The 16,236-nt window shown below is 53.3% G+C and overlaps 5 protein-coding genes across 5 annotated transcripts; all 5 read right to left on the reverse strand.

Annotated features, from left to right (window-relative positions):
- Positions 1 to 212: 212 nt before the first annotated feature.
- B0T26DRAFT_683459 (uncharacterized protein) lies at positions 213 to 3,058 on the reverse strand. Its single transcript, XM_060440810.1, has one exon. The coding sequence runs from the start codon at positions 2,562 to 2,564 to the stop codon at positions 570 to 572; it is 1,995 nt and encodes a 664-aa protein (XP_060302179.1). The 5' UTR covers positions 2,565 to 3,058; the 3' UTR covers positions 213 to 569.
- Positions 3,059 to 3,741: 683 nt separating this feature from the next.
- Positions 3,742 to 6,412, reverse strand: B0T26DRAFT_634364 (uncharacterized protein; the record flags this gene model as incomplete). Its single annotated transcript, XM_060436623.1, has 4 exons — positions 3,742 to 3,987; positions 4,090 to 4,893; positions 5,203 to 5,535; positions 6,278 to 6,412. Coding segments are annotated over 4 exons (1,518 nt in total), but the record flags the coding sequence as incomplete, so codon positions are not given.
- Positions 6,413 to 7,669: 1,257 nt separating this feature from the next.
- B0T26DRAFT_683468 (ferric reductase NAD binding domain-containing protein) lies at positions 7,670 to 9,887 on the reverse strand. Its single transcript, XM_060440811.1, has 3 exons — positions 9,735 to 9,887; positions 8,795 to 9,672; positions 7,670 to 8,717 (listed from the first exon to the last, which is right to left on the reverse strand). The coding sequence occupies exons 1-3, from the start codon at positions 9,788 to 9,790 to the stop codon at positions 8,152 to 8,154; spliced, it is 1,500 nt and encodes a 499-aa protein (XP_060302181.1). The 5' UTR covers positions 9,791 to 9,887; the 3' UTR covers positions 7,670 to 8,151.
- A 385-nt stretch (positions 9,888 to 10,272) lies between these two features.
- B0T26DRAFT_683470 (uncharacterized protein) lies at positions 10,273 to 10,768 on the reverse strand. Its single transcript, XM_060440812.1, has one exon. The coding sequence runs from the start codon at positions 10,722 to 10,724 to the stop codon at positions 10,452 to 10,454; it is 273 nt and encodes a 90-aa protein (XP_060302182.1). The 5' UTR covers positions 10,725 to 10,768; the 3' UTR covers positions 10,273 to 10,451.
- Positions 10,769 to 13,867: 3,099 nt separating this feature from the next.
- B0T26DRAFT_10704 (uncharacterized protein) lies at positions 13,868 to 15,276 on the reverse strand. The gene is made up of 2 exons (XM_060433255.1): positions 15,046 to 15,276; positions 13,868 to 14,959 (listed from the first exon to the last, which is right to left on the reverse strand). The coding sequence occupies exons 1-2, from the start codon at positions 15,170 to 15,172 to the stop codon at positions 14,265 to 14,267; spliced, it is 822 nt and encodes a 273-aa protein (XP_060302183.1). The 5' UTR covers positions 15,173 to 15,276; the 3' UTR covers positions 13,868 to 14,264.
- Between the last annotated feature and the right edge of the window lie 960 nt (positions 15,277 to 16,236).

Genomic DNA, 16,236 nt, shown 5'->3' on the forward strand with positions numbered 1-16,236 from the left:
GCTTGCGGAGGCTGTTTTGAACCTTTCCACATTTCGCTTTGGGCATATTACAGCTCGGCGAACAAACAGTATTTATTATATTAGTATTAGGCACCTAGGAAGTGTTTTGTGACTTTCCCGCCTCAAGCAAGCTGAAGTAAATGTACACATTGGAGAATGGGATATTACGGTTAACTAACTTATCAAGGGAAACCCTTACGCTATACGGCCTTCACTGGGTAGGAAAATACCATAGCACCTGATTAGCTCAGGCTCTCTATCAAAGTAAATAAAGGGGGCCCGACTGGCATAAAATATGAAATGGTATAGATAGTCACAGAATATCCGAAAGACGGTCATGATTCTTGTTGATTTTCATTCATGCTTAGGCGCACACGAATCGTGCCTCCGAATCCATCACTTGGATTCATGACTGTATATTTATACCCGAAGCATGTTTTCGTCTTTGAAACCACTAGAATCGAGTTAACCTTTAGCAGCCAGACTTCAAAGTCTCGGCGCAAGCTACGACAGCGGCAATATCTAGGCCTATTCTCATCAAGTCTCTGTCTGCAACGAGAATCTCTCTTTCAGATACCTCGGCGACCCCCAGTGCTCATCAGTGTGATCTTCTTCTGCTTCTTCTTCTTGCTCCCTCCGCCAAGCCCACCAGCTGCACTTCCGCCACTGGGACCGGGTTCGACATTCATCGCCTCCATCTGTATGGCGATTTCTGTCGAGTCAAGGGTGTCGAGAACATCGTTGTCCTTGAGCCACCCATCATCGGTTGCGGCAGGAGCTTGGCTAGGCTGACTCCCTGGAGACGTATGGATCGCGGGCGTTCCCCAGACGGTCCTGGGGCCCGAAGGACTGGTACTGACTTCAGAAAGGGAACCGAATCCCGCCCGTTGGTTGGGTGGCGTTGAGCCTTCAGCCCCGAGGGGCAGAAAGTCATTCATATCCACAGGGTGATCGCCCGGTGCTGAGCTGCCGGAGCGCACCGTGACTTCCTCCTCTAAAGTGGGAATGCGCCGATGCCCGCGAATCGCGGCAGCCTCAAGTTTCTCCGCTTGTAATCGTTCTCGCTCTTCTTGAGCTGCCTTGTCCTTGTTGCGTCTGCGTCGACGCTCGATCTCCTCTGCAAACGGTACAAGAATCTCGGCAGGTACAATGTCGGTCCAGTCGCATTCGAGGAAGCTGATCAGACATCCGAAAGGTATATGCCCCAGATATTTAGCACGCTTCCGGAGATCGTCATCCACTACGTGGCCGGTCGAGATGTGTTCCACTCTAGGAAGGAGGGTCGAGGGAAATGCGGAAAACGACCCGTATCTGGTTTTTAAGATGCGAATGTCGAGTGGCGAGAGGTACAGGTGAGGTGGAGAGGAGTAGAAAAAGAACTCGCCCGACCCCTGCTTAATCTCACTAGATCCAGCAGTTCGCGCAAAGGCCGCCATCTCTGCATCGCCCAGACCCGCCATCTTCTCTTTGGCTGCGGTAACAGTCCTGATGGCCTTCTGCGTCCATTCGTTATCTTCGTGAAATAGGAGCTCGTCCTCTTTCTCCTGCCTCAATAAGTCCTCAACCTCTCGATCGAACTCCTCCGCCATGTAATCGCCCGTGCCCCTCATGATTCTCGCATAATCCAATACATTGGCGGCAAAATGCCAGGGGATTCCGTCATGCGATGAATGCAGAATATCTGAAGCACTCTCTTCTGGGAGCGCCATAGTGCTCTTAGAATTCCGCGACATAAGCCGAAGGACAACATCGTCACCTGGTCTAGGTAGCGGGCTTTCCTGGCTAGCGTAGAATTTCACCGGTCGCACATCGGATATGTACACGGCATCTTCGCAAATCGGGCATTTCCGCCATCGTAGCCTTTTCTCTGCAGCTTGGCCGTCACCTTGGGGACTGGTATTCATAAAGCGTATCAGACAGGGCAGGCAGAATATATGCCCGCACTTTGCCATGCGCGGTGCGACAGGCTCCGAGAGGCAGATGGGGCACGAAGTCTGCTGGGACTCGGCCGAGGCGATAATTTGGAGAACATCCGGCCAGTCAAGATGTTCGTCGGCATCTACGGCCTGAGCGGCGTAGTTCCCAACCGGAGACACGACGAAGCGGTAGTTCGCATGGACATAGCGAGCCTTGTCAATGGCATGGTATCCAGAGCCCAGGCCCCAGCTAGGGTTTCGACGATACGAGCGCGAAGAGAGCGTGTGGTGGCTGTCGTAGATGTGACGTGGCGGCAATGAATAGTTTAGCAAGTGCGTGATTGAGGTCTGCCCACGACGACTCGAAGCGTTCCGCACAGCTCTAATCTCGGCCATGGCATCGTCTTGGTCGGCATTGCCGGTGTCCCTGCCCCCCATTGGACCTGCTCGTTTCTGGTTTCGATGTTGCCTCCTCGACGCCTGCCCTTTTCGTGGGTTACCCAACGGTTGTGAAGGGCTCTGGCTCGAATTCTGGCGGCGACTGGGGTCGAAGCTTCCAGTTGCGATGGGTTGGGAGGGTCCTGGCAAGTGATTAAATGTTGGAGGACCCGGGAGGGCCTTGTTCGAAACGGATGACGTCGAGCTCATGGTCGGCAGCGCATGCTACAGGCGGCCGCCAGTTTTAGCCCCTCTCTCTTTGTGAGACAAGAAGCTAGCTGCCCACTCTGGACATAGTTTATCAGCTCTCTTTTCTACTGGGTGCAACAACAGCAGCAGCTGTGACAGAAACGCAATCGACTGGGCATTTTGCGCGTACCTCGCCTCGATGCGTTGAGTTAGGATCGCGTCGGGAGGGGCGGGAACTAATGAATTGCGAGGGGTCGGAGTTGCGGCAAATAGGTAGTCGTCGAGTTCAACGATCGGCGACCGAAGAAAAAAGCTCTCATGTTTCAGTACCACAGGTTCACTTGCTCCGTCCGGGTGGAAGAGGCAACATTCGAGGAGGGGCCCAGATTCGGACCTTATGAAGCTAGGTGGGGGGGCAGAGGAGTCACTCATTCGCGGGGTAAAACGACGGGCGAATGTGAAAGGACTTGTTGAAGAATACGTGCTGACGCCGGAACAAAACTGGGTCTTTTTCCGCATCACGTTTCGAGTTAGCTAACTAATTAATAGCATTAGATATCATCCAAGTCGTTAGTTTATTTCTACTAGCTATTTGGACCTTCTTCTTTACAAGTACATTTTTGGTGATCGGAGAAATGCGGGTCAGACATAGCAGACTCGCTCTCTCAGGCACCCATCAGCTCTGCGAATCCCGGACTAGCAGTGTGTGTCCTGGATCAAGGTTAGGTAGGATAGGAATGGTATCCAATCTTAGGGCCTTCAGACGTAAAGCAACCATTGTGACATTCAAACAGTCGTTAAGTGGGACCAGATAACAAAACATTAACAGTATGACGCGCCTTCAACAAGGGCTAGATATGACAAGGCCAGATACATCAAACCACCCATCCATCCTCCCATAAGACCTCTCCAGATGCATCCTCTCCCCCGCTAGTTACCTAGATATTATAGACGACCCTATTGCAGCATGGCGGAAAACATAGTATCCTCCATCCGAACGAATGTCTGCGTCTTTAGTGATTGGGGGTGCGATATGATACACAGATGCCCTGCTAAAGAAAGCACGGGATCCACCTTGCAACTAGGGGGAATTGTGAGCGAAATGTAAAAAAAACAGAATGACAGTAATTGCAAATACGAGTATTAGTATGCCAATGTGCATCGCCTTCTTCGCGCCGGACAAGGATAATGACGTCTATTACGCCTTATCCTTGCTTGAAACCTTGTGTCTCAGCTTGCTGAAGATGGCGCTCAGTCTGTTCTTCTTCTTCTTCTCTGACGAGGCTGCGACGTCCGTAGGTTTGCTGCTGCTGGCAGCCACGCCTTCAGCGGGTGCAGATACGGCCGGTTGCGGGGTTGTCTCTGATGTCTTCGTTGTGGTGGTGCCGGCACCGTTTGTTGTCGGCTTAACGGCGTCGACTTGGACAGGCTCCTCCTTGGGCGCCTCGGGTTTGACTTCGGCAGGCTGAATCTCGACGGGCTTTGCGTCCTCCGGCTTGAGCTCGCCTATCTTGGATGCCTCGGGCTTTGTGTCCGCAAGCTTGACCTCGGCGGGCTGAGTTGATGACTCGGATGTTACCGGAGCCACCTCAACTTGCTTCAAAAGCTCGGCTTCAACTTCCTTCTTCTCCTCGACTGCGGCTGTGCTTGCGGCAGCCTCGGGGCTCTCCCCTGACTTCTCAATGGACTCTTTCACTTCGGCTGGGACTTCGGAGGATATGGTCTCGGGCGCGGTTTCTTTCTTGGTCGCACCGATAGCATCCTGAATAGAGACTGGCAGAGCCTGCTTCACTGACTCCTGCAGTCCGGGTAGCGATGCTGCGACGTCTGTGGCGGTATCAGTCGCTGTTTGCTTGGCAGCGAGAGCCGCGCCTAATACTGCCGCGCCGGCCGTGGCCGCCGCCGTAGCGACTGTCTCGGCGATGGTCTTGTCCGTTTCGCTCTTCTCGGTACCTTTACCAGAAGTGCCCTCTGATGTTGAAGGGGCTTCGGAAACCTTCTGAAGGAGCTCATCCTCAACGGCAGCCTTCTCTTTGACTTCTTCGCTGATACCGCTGGCCTCAGGGTCCACCTGGGCCTTCTCTTGGCTTTCTTTGACAATTTCGGGCACCTTGGGCTCCTCTAGAGGGACCGCGCCAGCCAGCGCGGCAGTGGTTGAGTTGGGTGCAGCACTGCTAAACGCGACGACATCGCCGCCAAGAATCGGCAGGCTCGACTCCGGAATCATGGTGTTGGAAATGGGAGGCAGCTCCGTATCAAGGCCCGGGATGCGATCGCTCTTCTCGTACGACTCCTTGTCTAGCGTCACGTTGCTGTTGGTGTTTCCAGCAGCGATTCCCTCGGGAATCTTCTGACCGGGCTCAAGCTTGATCGGGTTGAGAGCGCCTTCCGTAGCTGGGAGCGGGCTGACCTTGAACTCCTTCTCGGCACCGCTATTCTCATACGACTCCTTATCCAGCGTCACATTGCTGTTGATATTCCCGGTCGTGATTCCTTCGGGAACCTTCTGGCCAGGCTCGAGCTTGATCGGGTTGAGAGCTCCTTCAGTAGCCGGGAGCGGGCTGACCTTGAACTCCTTCTCGGCACCGCTTTTCTCGTACGACTCCTTGTCCAACGTCACATTGCTATTCATGTTCCCGGTCGTGATTCCCTCGGGCACTTCTTGGCCAGGTTCGAGCTTGATTGGGTTCAGGGCGCCTTCCGTTGCAGGGAGCGGGCTGATCTTGAACTCCTTGTTGGCATCGGCGGCGGGCGTCTCGGGATAACCGCCAGGAGCTGTGAGATTGTCCTTGGTCTCCTCGAGAGGAATGGCGCCAGCCAATTGAGCGGTGGTGGACTCGGGAGCAGCTGAGCTGATAGCAGCGGCGCCGGGGCCGGCTTCTTGTTTGGTAGCCATTATTTGGGAAGGAAGCAAAAAGTTGTTCTCGTTTCCTTCGTGGTCTTTTTCTCGAGGCGCTTCGTGATCTGTAATCCACTCGTGGTCGACAACAAACTGTAGGAGTAACGTGTCAATAAATAAATACGGTTTGCTTTCGTGTTGTGGACAGTTCAGTGTGTTGGAAAAGGGAATTAGACGAGGGGGCGCGCTCGGACGTCACCAGGCAGCGGTTGGGAGCTCCACTTCCAACTTTAAAAAGCATGGACGCACGAACTGGCGGGTAGTGAAGCAAGCACTGGCCGAGGCTCTCCGATGACTGCTGCGGGGAAAACAACCACCTCAGGGCGACCTGAGAAGAAATTGGACTTCCATACTTCATCCTCACTCCACAATACTCCGATCCTCTTGTTCTCTCGGGTCGTGGCATTCAATGCCTACCGTCATACGATCCTGTGGCTCGGCTCCTGACATAGGGGGAGTGACACAAAGAGCAGAGCCTTGAATGCGACAGCTAACACCGGTGCCAAAATGATCAAGTCCCACGACCGCCCAAGGTGCACTTGCAATCTTGGGCGGTTGGCCGCGGTGGCCTCTCGCGGCTTATCAAGTGGCAAGCGTGCTGCGGGCAGCGGCGTCGCAAGTCTTGAAAACGAGGCAATAGTGGCAGATGGCATCATCGGTGCAATTGGGGTTTAGTTCTGGGCTACTTCACCCCCTCCCAATTCTCGTCAATGGCAAGGCTGAAAGGACGGGCTTCGGATCCCGGACACCCGACCACGTTTGGTGAAACGGCTGTGGGCGAAGTAGGAACAACCTGGGAAGTAGGATTGTGCAGATCAAGAAATGATTGACCCACCTTGTAGTAAATCTTCTGAGACGAGTCAGAGAGCGTCACTTTCTTCTCAAAGCCATCCCTGACCTTGACCAGTTGTTCACTCTTGGACCAACCATCAAAAGTGCCAGTCACGTAGACTTCTTCGGCGGGATGGGGCCTGGAATGATCAGACAGAGGTTAGCGACTGACGTTTTTAACACTAGTTGGCCACTCGGCATGGTGATGCAACGAGACCGAAGTTTAATCGCAATGCGAGTCAGAGTCATCCCCCCCCTTAGATACAGAGAGAAGCTTTGCGGCGCGATGCGACAAGCAACTATGGGGATATAGCGTGCGGGATTGTGAGGAAATGCGACTGACCACTTGAAAACGAAAGTGCCCATCGCTGGCTCGCCAATTGTGGGATTTCTTTTTTCTTTCTTTTTTTCTCTTTTTTTTGCGCCTTTAGGTCGACGTTGGCTCGTGGAACAGCGGGCTTGTTTCGCGATGCGCAGAGACAAGGCGCTTGAGATCGGATCGTTGACGGAGCTGTCGGGAAACGGAAGCTGCGACGGATAGGAGCTGTGCGGATAGATGGCGCGAAGCTTTCGGATGCACTAGTATTCAGCTACAAAGACAAGCAAAGATATATGGCGAGAATATAGTTAGAAAATATCTCTTGAGCGGAGAAGGGCTATCGGGATTTGCTGCGATTAGGTGTGAGGGGAAGATTGGCAGAATTAGGCGACGAGAGCTGCGATGGCCAAATGAGAGGCTGGGTGGGTTGGCGGGCGAGAACCAGCGGCGGCAAAAGCTCAATGCGCCGCAAAGAACTTCCCGCATTGCGCAAGCCAAGACCAACATTCACTGCAAGCCCCACCATGGATTGGTTCTTCGGCCTTCTCCGCTTCGTCAGGAAACCGCACCGTAAGAGCAGGGGTAGCTCAAACCAATGAGCGCCTTAACTGCTTCAGTAACCATGTTTGTCACCACAAAAAGCTAGCGACTCCTTTTGAGTTGTTTTCTTTGGGGTGGGGTTATTACAGTACCGCATTTGTTATCTTACGAAAGCCCAAGATTGGGGCAGCTGTAGTTATAGAGCACCTATTTAATACTGAAAGGAACCGAGGATGTCACAGATTCTGGGCCACCGAGAGCACGCGAGGATGTGGCTTGGTTTCTCACCATTACTCCTACGTGTAGCTGCTCAGCCCGATATTTAACAACGCAATCTTCGACTTTCCAGATACGGTACATAATGTATACGGCATACCCCTTGATGTTATAGATCTTGCCGTTCAACAGTGCAGGGGGCTCTCGAGAACAGAAATGCGGGGAAGTTTCGATCTTCACGCCAGGGACAGAGCACACCACCATCGTGTTTCCGTGGATATACGGACTGTGCTTCGTACGCATACACGAGTATTTATAGAAATCTCATCAAGGCCTCGCCCTCGTTTCCTCAATCCCGTGTTCTGTTGGAAGCCCAGGCGCACGTTTTCCAAGACGGTCTCGGATCAGTTGGTCTACGCCGCAACAACTGAAATTCCCCTAAACTGGCTTAGTAAACAAAAACTGCCATCATCGTTTTCCCCCTGAAGTCTTGCCCAGGCATCGGTCAGATAGCTGGTAGGTACCACCTAGTAAACGCCATTTCCATGCCCAAGGTGACTAAAACGGTACGGGGAATATTCCCGGTAATCCAACGTAACAAAAGCGCGAGTAATATATAAGAAAGTGAAGCCACCCAAAAAAATCATTGTCCCCCTTAAAAAGTCTCGAGACTCCGTATAACGCGCGCCTGACCAATGGAAAGTCGTCATGTTGAACAAACATGTCACAAATCTAAACAGCTTGCAGTCGCCCATTCTCTGGATGAATGGTTTCACAAGACGAGACGGAGAGAAAGCGTGGTTTTACCAGCCAAATTGCTCGCAATGCAGCTCAACACCCGGCCCATCGCCTCGAATCAGCTTGGCCGTTGTGTCACGCACAACACGCATCAACCCGTCTGGGCCGCATGCTGCGACCAGAACACGCTGGTTGGGGGGCGTGGTGGTGACCGCATCGCGGACGAGAGATGCCACATCTGGACGACCAGCCTTGATGGCATGTTCGTAGCCATGAGAAGCCGTGGTCGTTGTGGTGCGATGTTGTCCTGGCCCCTCTTTATTCTCGATTCTTGTTTCGATCGCCTTTTCGAACTCCTTTTCAAGGTCTTTCTCTGTCAGGGCCGGTTGGTGTGTCGGCGGAGGTATCTGGGGCGCGCTCTTCCCGGCTTCCCCGCCAATAGGTGACAGTGATGGCGTCACCACCCCGTCGGAAGAATGCGACGACCTAGAGCGGGCGGTGCTTCCATGTTGATTCGGCGTGTCGGAGGGCGACGCCGGTGACCGTGTTACGTAGAGAGAAACGTCAACCTTTGGCGAGTGTGCGTGAGTCTTCAAGACTTCGAGGTGCTCCCTAAACCAAGATAGATTGTCTAGAGCATAACAGTCAGCACTGACCGAGGATGTCACGACATTCTGGGGATGAATGGATGCAAGCTGTCAAACTCACCATGCTCCTTCACCGACCATATGAATACAACGTTTTTGTGAGAATCCTCATTCATCCTCTCGAGGACATTCACAGCAAGGCCAAAAGTGAAGGTGGCTCCTCCACCTCCGGCAATGAGCACAATCTTGTCGAACTCCATCGGGTCGGGAAAGGTGCCATACGGCCCATCAATAGAGGCCTTCACAGAAGCGCCTGGATGAGCGACCGCATACTTTCGTAAATCGCGCGTGAACCCGTTGTGAGCCTTGACCGTGAACTCGACAGGCCCTGTCCTGTGAATAGTGAAAGGATGTGTTTCAAACTTGCGAATGGCCGGTATCCAAATGAAGCAATGTTTTCCCGCTTCAGCCCTAGCGGGCACCTTCTTTAAGATAATCTTGGTCCCTCCATTTGGGAGTGGGTAGAGCGTTGCCTCGTTGTTGAAGCTGTAGTACAGAATGCGGCTGGCTCTGATGGTGCGGTCGATGACCCACATGGAGGCGCCGAAGAGAACGATAATGAGACTCTTCTTAGCGATATATGGCTGATGGAATCCGAGCGACACAACGGCCATGATCCAAGAGGAAATGTGGACGACGTAGAAGAGCTCATACCAGACGCGTCGTAGAAACACGGCCGAGAAGATGACACTCAGCAACGAGAAACCCGTCACGATGGCGGCAATCTGCTCCCTTTCGGCAAATATGCTCAAGAGCCTGTTCTGAGCGTTGAAGAAAGATGTGTACAACGAGGCGTGAAGGACAATCTGGACAAACATTGTGTAGCCGGCAATGTGGTGGAGGCAGTTCAGTCGCTCGTACGAGTATGCTGTTAGAAATGCCAGCGGTGTATTCTTCAGGGCCAGGAATATGACCAGAGATAGATTTGCAAGTCCCATCCTAAGCAAAGATGCCGTGAGAATTTATCCAGGTTTTGAGCACATGATAACGGGACGACTTACCATCCAAATCTGGCCCCGTAAGTGGCCATTGTTTTAGCATCAATGTTAGTGAACATGACCGCAAGGTTCGTGGCGAGGTATGCGGTGACGAGCAATGCGTGGCCGGCGGACTTGAAGCCGGGGACTTTTCGAACAAGAACATTCCTCACAAGCCTAGGTAGAGGGTTAGCACCGTTTCTACGCCTCAGGGCCGAGTGAATCGGGCTCAAGTACCTTGTGGTTAAGACGAATGGCCGTTGCAAAGCAGCAGCTGGTTTCCAAGACCGTCCAACCTTGACGAAGAGCCAGCGTGTCCAATGGAAGACGACGAACAAGGCAATCAAGCCGCAGAGTCCCGCCGCGTAGTACTTCATCACACGCTCTGTCACCAGCTGCCGCTGGGCGAAGATAGCCGCCAAGGCAGCACCAGAGATCCCGGCACCGCCGTGGCTAGATCCAGCTTCTCCGCCATTGCCTCCGCCATGACCTCCACCTGGGCTCCCAGTGCTGGAAGGTGAATGAGACGGCTCTTGCATGTCGGGCAATGAACAAGGGGGGACGAGCAAAGCCGCTGCTCAGAGGGTCTTGTGTTGTAGTGCGGGCGTATGAGGGACGGATGACACAGGGACTGGGAAGAGTGGGCAAGGTCGCCTTTATACGGGGTCTAGATTTTCTTCCTGCTATGGCAAGAGCGATTGCAGGAGGGGGCAAGAGATCGGGGGAGAAGACTGTCGTGGTCTAGACCTTCCCATGAACATACCGAAACATATCACTACCTGGTATAAGATAGCTCCCGCAAGCCATGGCGACCGGCACTCCAACACCAAGCCTCTGAAACAAAGTAATCAAGGTGGGGTATGCGAATACATCCACCAAATAAATGAGGCTAGAGTGGTGCGTATCTGCGCATCTAGCTTCCAGAATGAAAAGTTGATTGCCCATACCGTCACATGGAGGGCGGCTAGCATCGACGACCATGGGTTGTTGCGGCACTTCGGTGCTTCGTTGCATCCCCCCCCAGAGAAGGACCGTATGGGAAGTTCCGGCCGACCCAAGACGAGATCCAACACCTGATGCACAGCCAGGCATGAGGAAGGGCTCTCGGTGTTTGGACGGCCGTGTAGCGGGGACATTCTGCGGCAGGCAGCTTACACAAGCTCAGGGCTTGCTAGCAGAGCTGGCGAGCGCGTATAGGGGAGACAGCCTCTTCGGGGAGTTGGGATATTGGTCGACTTCCCGACTGGGACTTGGTCAGCTTGACAAAGCACCAAGTCAAGGGCCTGCCAGGATAGACAGGACCTCTCAGAGGCGTGACCAATGTGGACCTTGACAGTAGATGGTCGGCCTTGGCCATAAGTAGAGCGGTAGTTTCAGCAATATGGATAAAACGTGGATAATAAGACACCGACGAGAGCAATCCCGCCTGACCAAGGATGCCAGTATCCCAGGAATTCATCCCTGTTGGCTTAATTTCTACCCCACAAACGCACGCAATATCCGCAATATCGAGAACAACTTTATATAGCAAGTTTTAGCTGAGGGTCCTTGTCCAGGTTCGGTCAGTGGTACTCCGATACCCACATGTAAAGCTATCGGCAGCACCAAGGCGCGGCAGCATACCAGACAGCTGCAACTCGTTAGCGACTTGACTTGCAGAAGCGGTGATCGCATGGCCTCCACCATGTGAGCCAGGTGCATGGCATCGAGGCGGCAAGGCCGCCGAGACCCGCATGAGGCGAGAACCAGAGGCGGCTTCGCGCGCCAGAAGGGCAAGAGATAGAGTCACTTATATTGACCGAAACGGCAGCGAGATACCCTAGGGACGTGAAGCGAGCCATGCCATGCCATGCCATGCCCTAGAATGCTATGTCTATAGAAGTAGCCCACCTTGGTCAGGTAGTGGGTGGCTAAAACAAAGGCTGGAGCAGCGCTTTATCTGAGCCACTGATAGAATAGTCCATAAAGTTAGAGATGGAAACAAGCATTTATTACCTAGCGCGAAGCTGGTTTGATCAATAGCGAAAATCTTAACACGGCATAATGGACTGGGCACGGCAGATTGATACTGGGCGCGCCTGGAGGTACCTAGATATGTAACCTAGGCCGGCAACAGGCCGGGAAAGGATGGTGAAGGCGGAGGTGGAGATAGTGGCGAGTGTGCAATGTATGTACTTCGTAGCCAAGTATAGGTTGCAAGCGCAAACTGAAAGGGGCATATGCAGAGCGACGGGCAGCAACGTCGTCAACCAAAGGCTTGGTTCGCGGCAGGACGCGAATATTTTGCGGTGGGCGTATCCATCCACCCCATCCCAGCTCCCGTGCCTCGCCTGCACATACCCATCATCCATGTATCTCGGCTGCGGCACCTTGCAGTGGCAGAGCGGTCCTGGAGCCAGACCCGACGTCGACTATCCGTACACGTACATACAGGCAACGGGAATAGAGATGGGCGGCGCTGGCGATCTCCTTGTAGGGTGCGCATAAAGTCGCTGGCCTGGAAAACTTTCCCGAGAGCGATCGGACGAGCCATCCGTGGGATCGACGGTTCCTGCTTGTCTTGTGTTGCCTTCCTCAGCCGGTACCTCCCTAGGTAAGGTGCCCAGGTGCCTGTGCCTGTGCCTTGAGAGCTGCTCCGAACCTAAAGCGCGGACCGCCTCCGAAGAAGCAGGTAGTACCGTAGGCACTCTACGAGTACTAGTGATGCCAACCAAGGTGGGCCAAATGGTCGGCTCTTGAGCAGGCCAACAACACGCTGCAATCGGCCAAGGTCTGCGTACTGTGTTGTTGGACTTCTGCAGCGGAGAAGCGGCCTATTAGGAGGAACTCGAGATTTTCCAGTTGAAGGATAAATTGAAGAGGGAAACAGCGGTGGGGCAACAAAGTGATTCTACACCAATGGCCGTGCATCAACGGCCGTGCACAGGGCAGGGACAATGACGAACGTAGCTACTGCACGACTCTTCATGGCGTGGGGCTTATACGCCTTTCTCAATCAGGCAGTTTCGCAGTGATGTTCGCCGAGCCCTAATTGGCGCCCCTATTGGTCTGCCTCTACCCCAGACTCTTAGGCATTAACACCAGCTTACCGTCGAAGTTGCTGTCACCATCGGCAATTGAAGGTTGCCAGAGAGGGACACAGAAAGGGAGATCCATCGGAGAAAAAGAGGGAGGATCATAGCAAGCTGACTTCTACTTATTCCACGACGAGGAGCGCTCTGACAGATTCGACTCGTCGCTTCAACGCTCAAGATCGAGGGCTTCGGTTCGGGGGCAGTGACGCCGTTAATGTGCCTCTCTCGTGCAGCCCGCGCACGTGCCTTCAGCCCGCCACCGTTTCTTCACGACATCCCGCGGGCGCGGATGTCACTTCGCTACTAGGTCTCCACGCCGTTGAAGCGGCCGACTCGGTCGCTTGCAGAAAAGGAAGCTGCTGTGGAACGCACCCGCCGAGAAGCTTATTTGGACCTTCCAAGAACGGGCAGGCTCATTGGTCAAGTGTAGCGACCATCTTTTTTTCTCTTTCTGTCTGTCTTGGAGGTTGTTATCTTTCATCTACAAGTCGGACATGCCCCAAACACCTACCCGCCGTCACTGCATATGCCGAACTGTGCTGCTGCCCACAGACGTGGGCAATATCCACCACCACCTGGCCATGGCCAGCCCTTTGGCTGCCTGGTATAATGCATACGCATGCGGATACTTTGGGGTCAGATGTTCGTTACGGGCTTTGGGCTCAGATGAAAGGGATCGAGTTTAACTGCGGGTCACACCAGCATCCGCCGTCGTGAAGTTGGTTCACCGGTGATCGCAGTCCGTTTTGATGTGGTTTTCCAGTTCAGACTCGATGTACTAATCTGGAGCTTGTGGGTTTGTCTGGTTCTACGGAGTACTCCTGAAATAACTACCTTACCTACCAGGGTATCAACGAGGAGCTAAAGAACACATAGCTATCCGTACCGCAGACCAAATCCGCACATACACACTCAGTATTAGATGAGGTATTATCGTATTATGTTGTAATCGTGTAAGTAAACCGATTTTGAGGTGCCTCACCTGGCCGTGAAGGTATATTTGTCAGATACGACTAACTGACATTTGGCAGCCAACCTGTTGCCGCAGTGTTACCTTGCTATCTGAAGTCTCCTCTGTCTAACTGCTATCACTTCCAACTACAGCACCCTCAGAGTCAAATCTAGCTGGATGCGGACAAGCGAAGAATGGTGTACGTGTCTAGTTCAACTCGGTTCGCGAGCTTTGCTTCTTTGCTACCTAGGTAGTTACCTACCACCAGAACATCACTGATAGATGGGTGGGGGGGAAATAGTATAAACTCAAACGTATTATTGGGTATATGTAAGATAGAAGGTAAGGTAGTAATAGGTACTCACCTTACGCGAATTATAACCTGCTTTGAACTGATAATAGCTACACTAGGCACTTTCCTAGACTCAATTATCGGGCATACTCTCAGGCAAAGTACTCCCAGGTCCCATTTCCTATCGTTGTCAGCACCATGAGAAGATACCACGATCCTTGTGGGCCCATAAATACTCAGAAAATCACCAGCCGTGCAAAAAGAAACAATAGCGCAACAAGGAAAAGCGCGAATTCCTCCCAGGAGTGGAAGCTGATGACGCCGCCGAGTCCGTTGAGCTCGCTGTTGAAGTAAGGGCCGTAGCCGATGACCAACGCCTGGCTATGCGACCAGCCCGACAGAAGGCAATATGACGCAACGAAAAAGGCGATTACGGCCAAAACGTCGACAAACCTCCGCGGACGGTCCGACAACTGACCTGGCGGGTCCCGTGAGGTGTTACTGGCGACCGGGGCTCGGGAATCGAGGGCCTTCTTGACTTGCCCGCCTAGCTTTTTGAAGTCTTTGCGCAATCTGTCCACTTTGGCCTCCAAGCCGTCCGGCTCGACCGACACGGAGCTTGCTTCACTCACCACAGCGGAGCTGGCTTCGCTAGCCACACTGTGAGGAGCCCTGTTTCGCGCGACAGTCCTGATGGCCTTTTCGAGCTTCCTGTTCCGTGCCTCCTCCTCGTCGAGAGCGCTTCTCTGCCACCTAGAGTAGTTGATCGGGGGCAAGTCGGCCCACCAGTTGTCTGGCACACCATTTGATGGCAGGTTGGTCGTATTTCCATAGCTAGGCACTGCCGCAGTCTCTCCATCGGCAGGCTCTGGCGATGTTTCTCCGTCATCAGGGGCCGGCGTCGTTTCTTGGTGCGGGCTTGTTGGGCCTTCTGTCTCGTTGTCCGGCGCCTCAGCAACAATCTCGGGATCTCCAATGAGTCCATCTTCGACTGCTCTTTGGACGATGTCAACTAACCCATTACTTGGAAACAGCTCGAGGCTCGGCTGTTCTTCCTCGAGCTCTGGATTCTCGGATTCCTCTTCAAGGCCCTTCTCTTCGGGTGCTGGTTCGTTGACCCTGGGTCCGGCGATCCTTGCCTCATCGCTGATTGCCTCTGAGGCACTTGTTTCGGCGGAACTTTGTTCAGAAGGACCTTGATCTGTGGAACTCCTTTCGGGGAGGGTTGGCTCTAGCGAGCTTTGCTCGGGGTTACTTGGCTCGGAGGTGCTTCCCTCTGGGGAACTCTGCGTTTGGGAAGCTTGACGGGGAGGGCTTGGCTCGGGATCATGTTCCTCGGGGAGCACTATCTCGCTAGAAGGATACTGAGAGACGCTTGGCTCTGGTGTACTTGGCTTGGGTATACTTGGCCCGTCAATACTTGGCTCGGAGGTAGTTGACTTACTAGTTTTATTCCGCTGTAGGCCCGGGCTGCTCTCGAATCCCGAATCCCTTTTGGAGGCTGTTTCAGATTTGGCATCTTTGTCTTTCGGGCTATTACTTTTTTTGTCGCTCTCGTTCTTCTCGAGTGATGTCTCGGTTGTACTTGGTTTGGGAGAACCCAAGTTACCGTTCTTATCCCCGTCTAACCCCGAGGTATCTTCTTCGAACTCCGAGTTAGATTTAAGCCTCCCCCTGAACTCGACTTTCTCTTCTGGTGAGTCATTTATTTTATTCCCGGCCTCGCTGCCCTCGGATGCTGAATTCTCATTCGGGTCCTCTCCGGATCTGGCCTTGTCGTCTTCTAAACTGTTATTTTCTGTGTCGACCTTGTTCTTTTCGAAGACTGGCTCGGTCGCATTCGGCTCGGTCGCATTCGGCTCGGTCGCATTCGGCTCGGGGGCACTTGGCTCGGGGGTACTTAGCTCGGGGGCATTTGGCTCGGCGCTTCTGTTCGGATCGCCTTGCTCTAACCCCGAGATAATTCCGTCTTCGTGAACAGGTTGCTCGTTATCTGGGATTTTAGTTTTCTTAAAATCCCTCACTTCGAGTTCTAGCTCGGTAATTTCATCTCTCTCAGGCCCTAGTTTATTTTCCTCTAGCTCTGAGTCGTTTTCTTTCAACCTCATTCCCTCTTCGGATAAGTCTGGGTCATCAAGAGCCCTTAGCTTCTGAATCTCGGAATCTGACGTTTGATCAGTTGTTGATAAAGGGGAGGTGAGAGGCGGG

This window comes from Lasiosphaeria miniovina (genome assembly GCF_030549165.1).
Source record: "Lasiosphaeria miniovina strain SMH2392-1A chromosome Unknown B0T26scaffold_1, whole genome shotgun sequence".
NCBI classification, from domain to species: Eukaryota; Fungi; Ascomycota; class Sordariomycetes; order Sordariales; family Lasiosphaeriaceae; genus Lasiosphaeria; species Lasiosphaeria miniovina.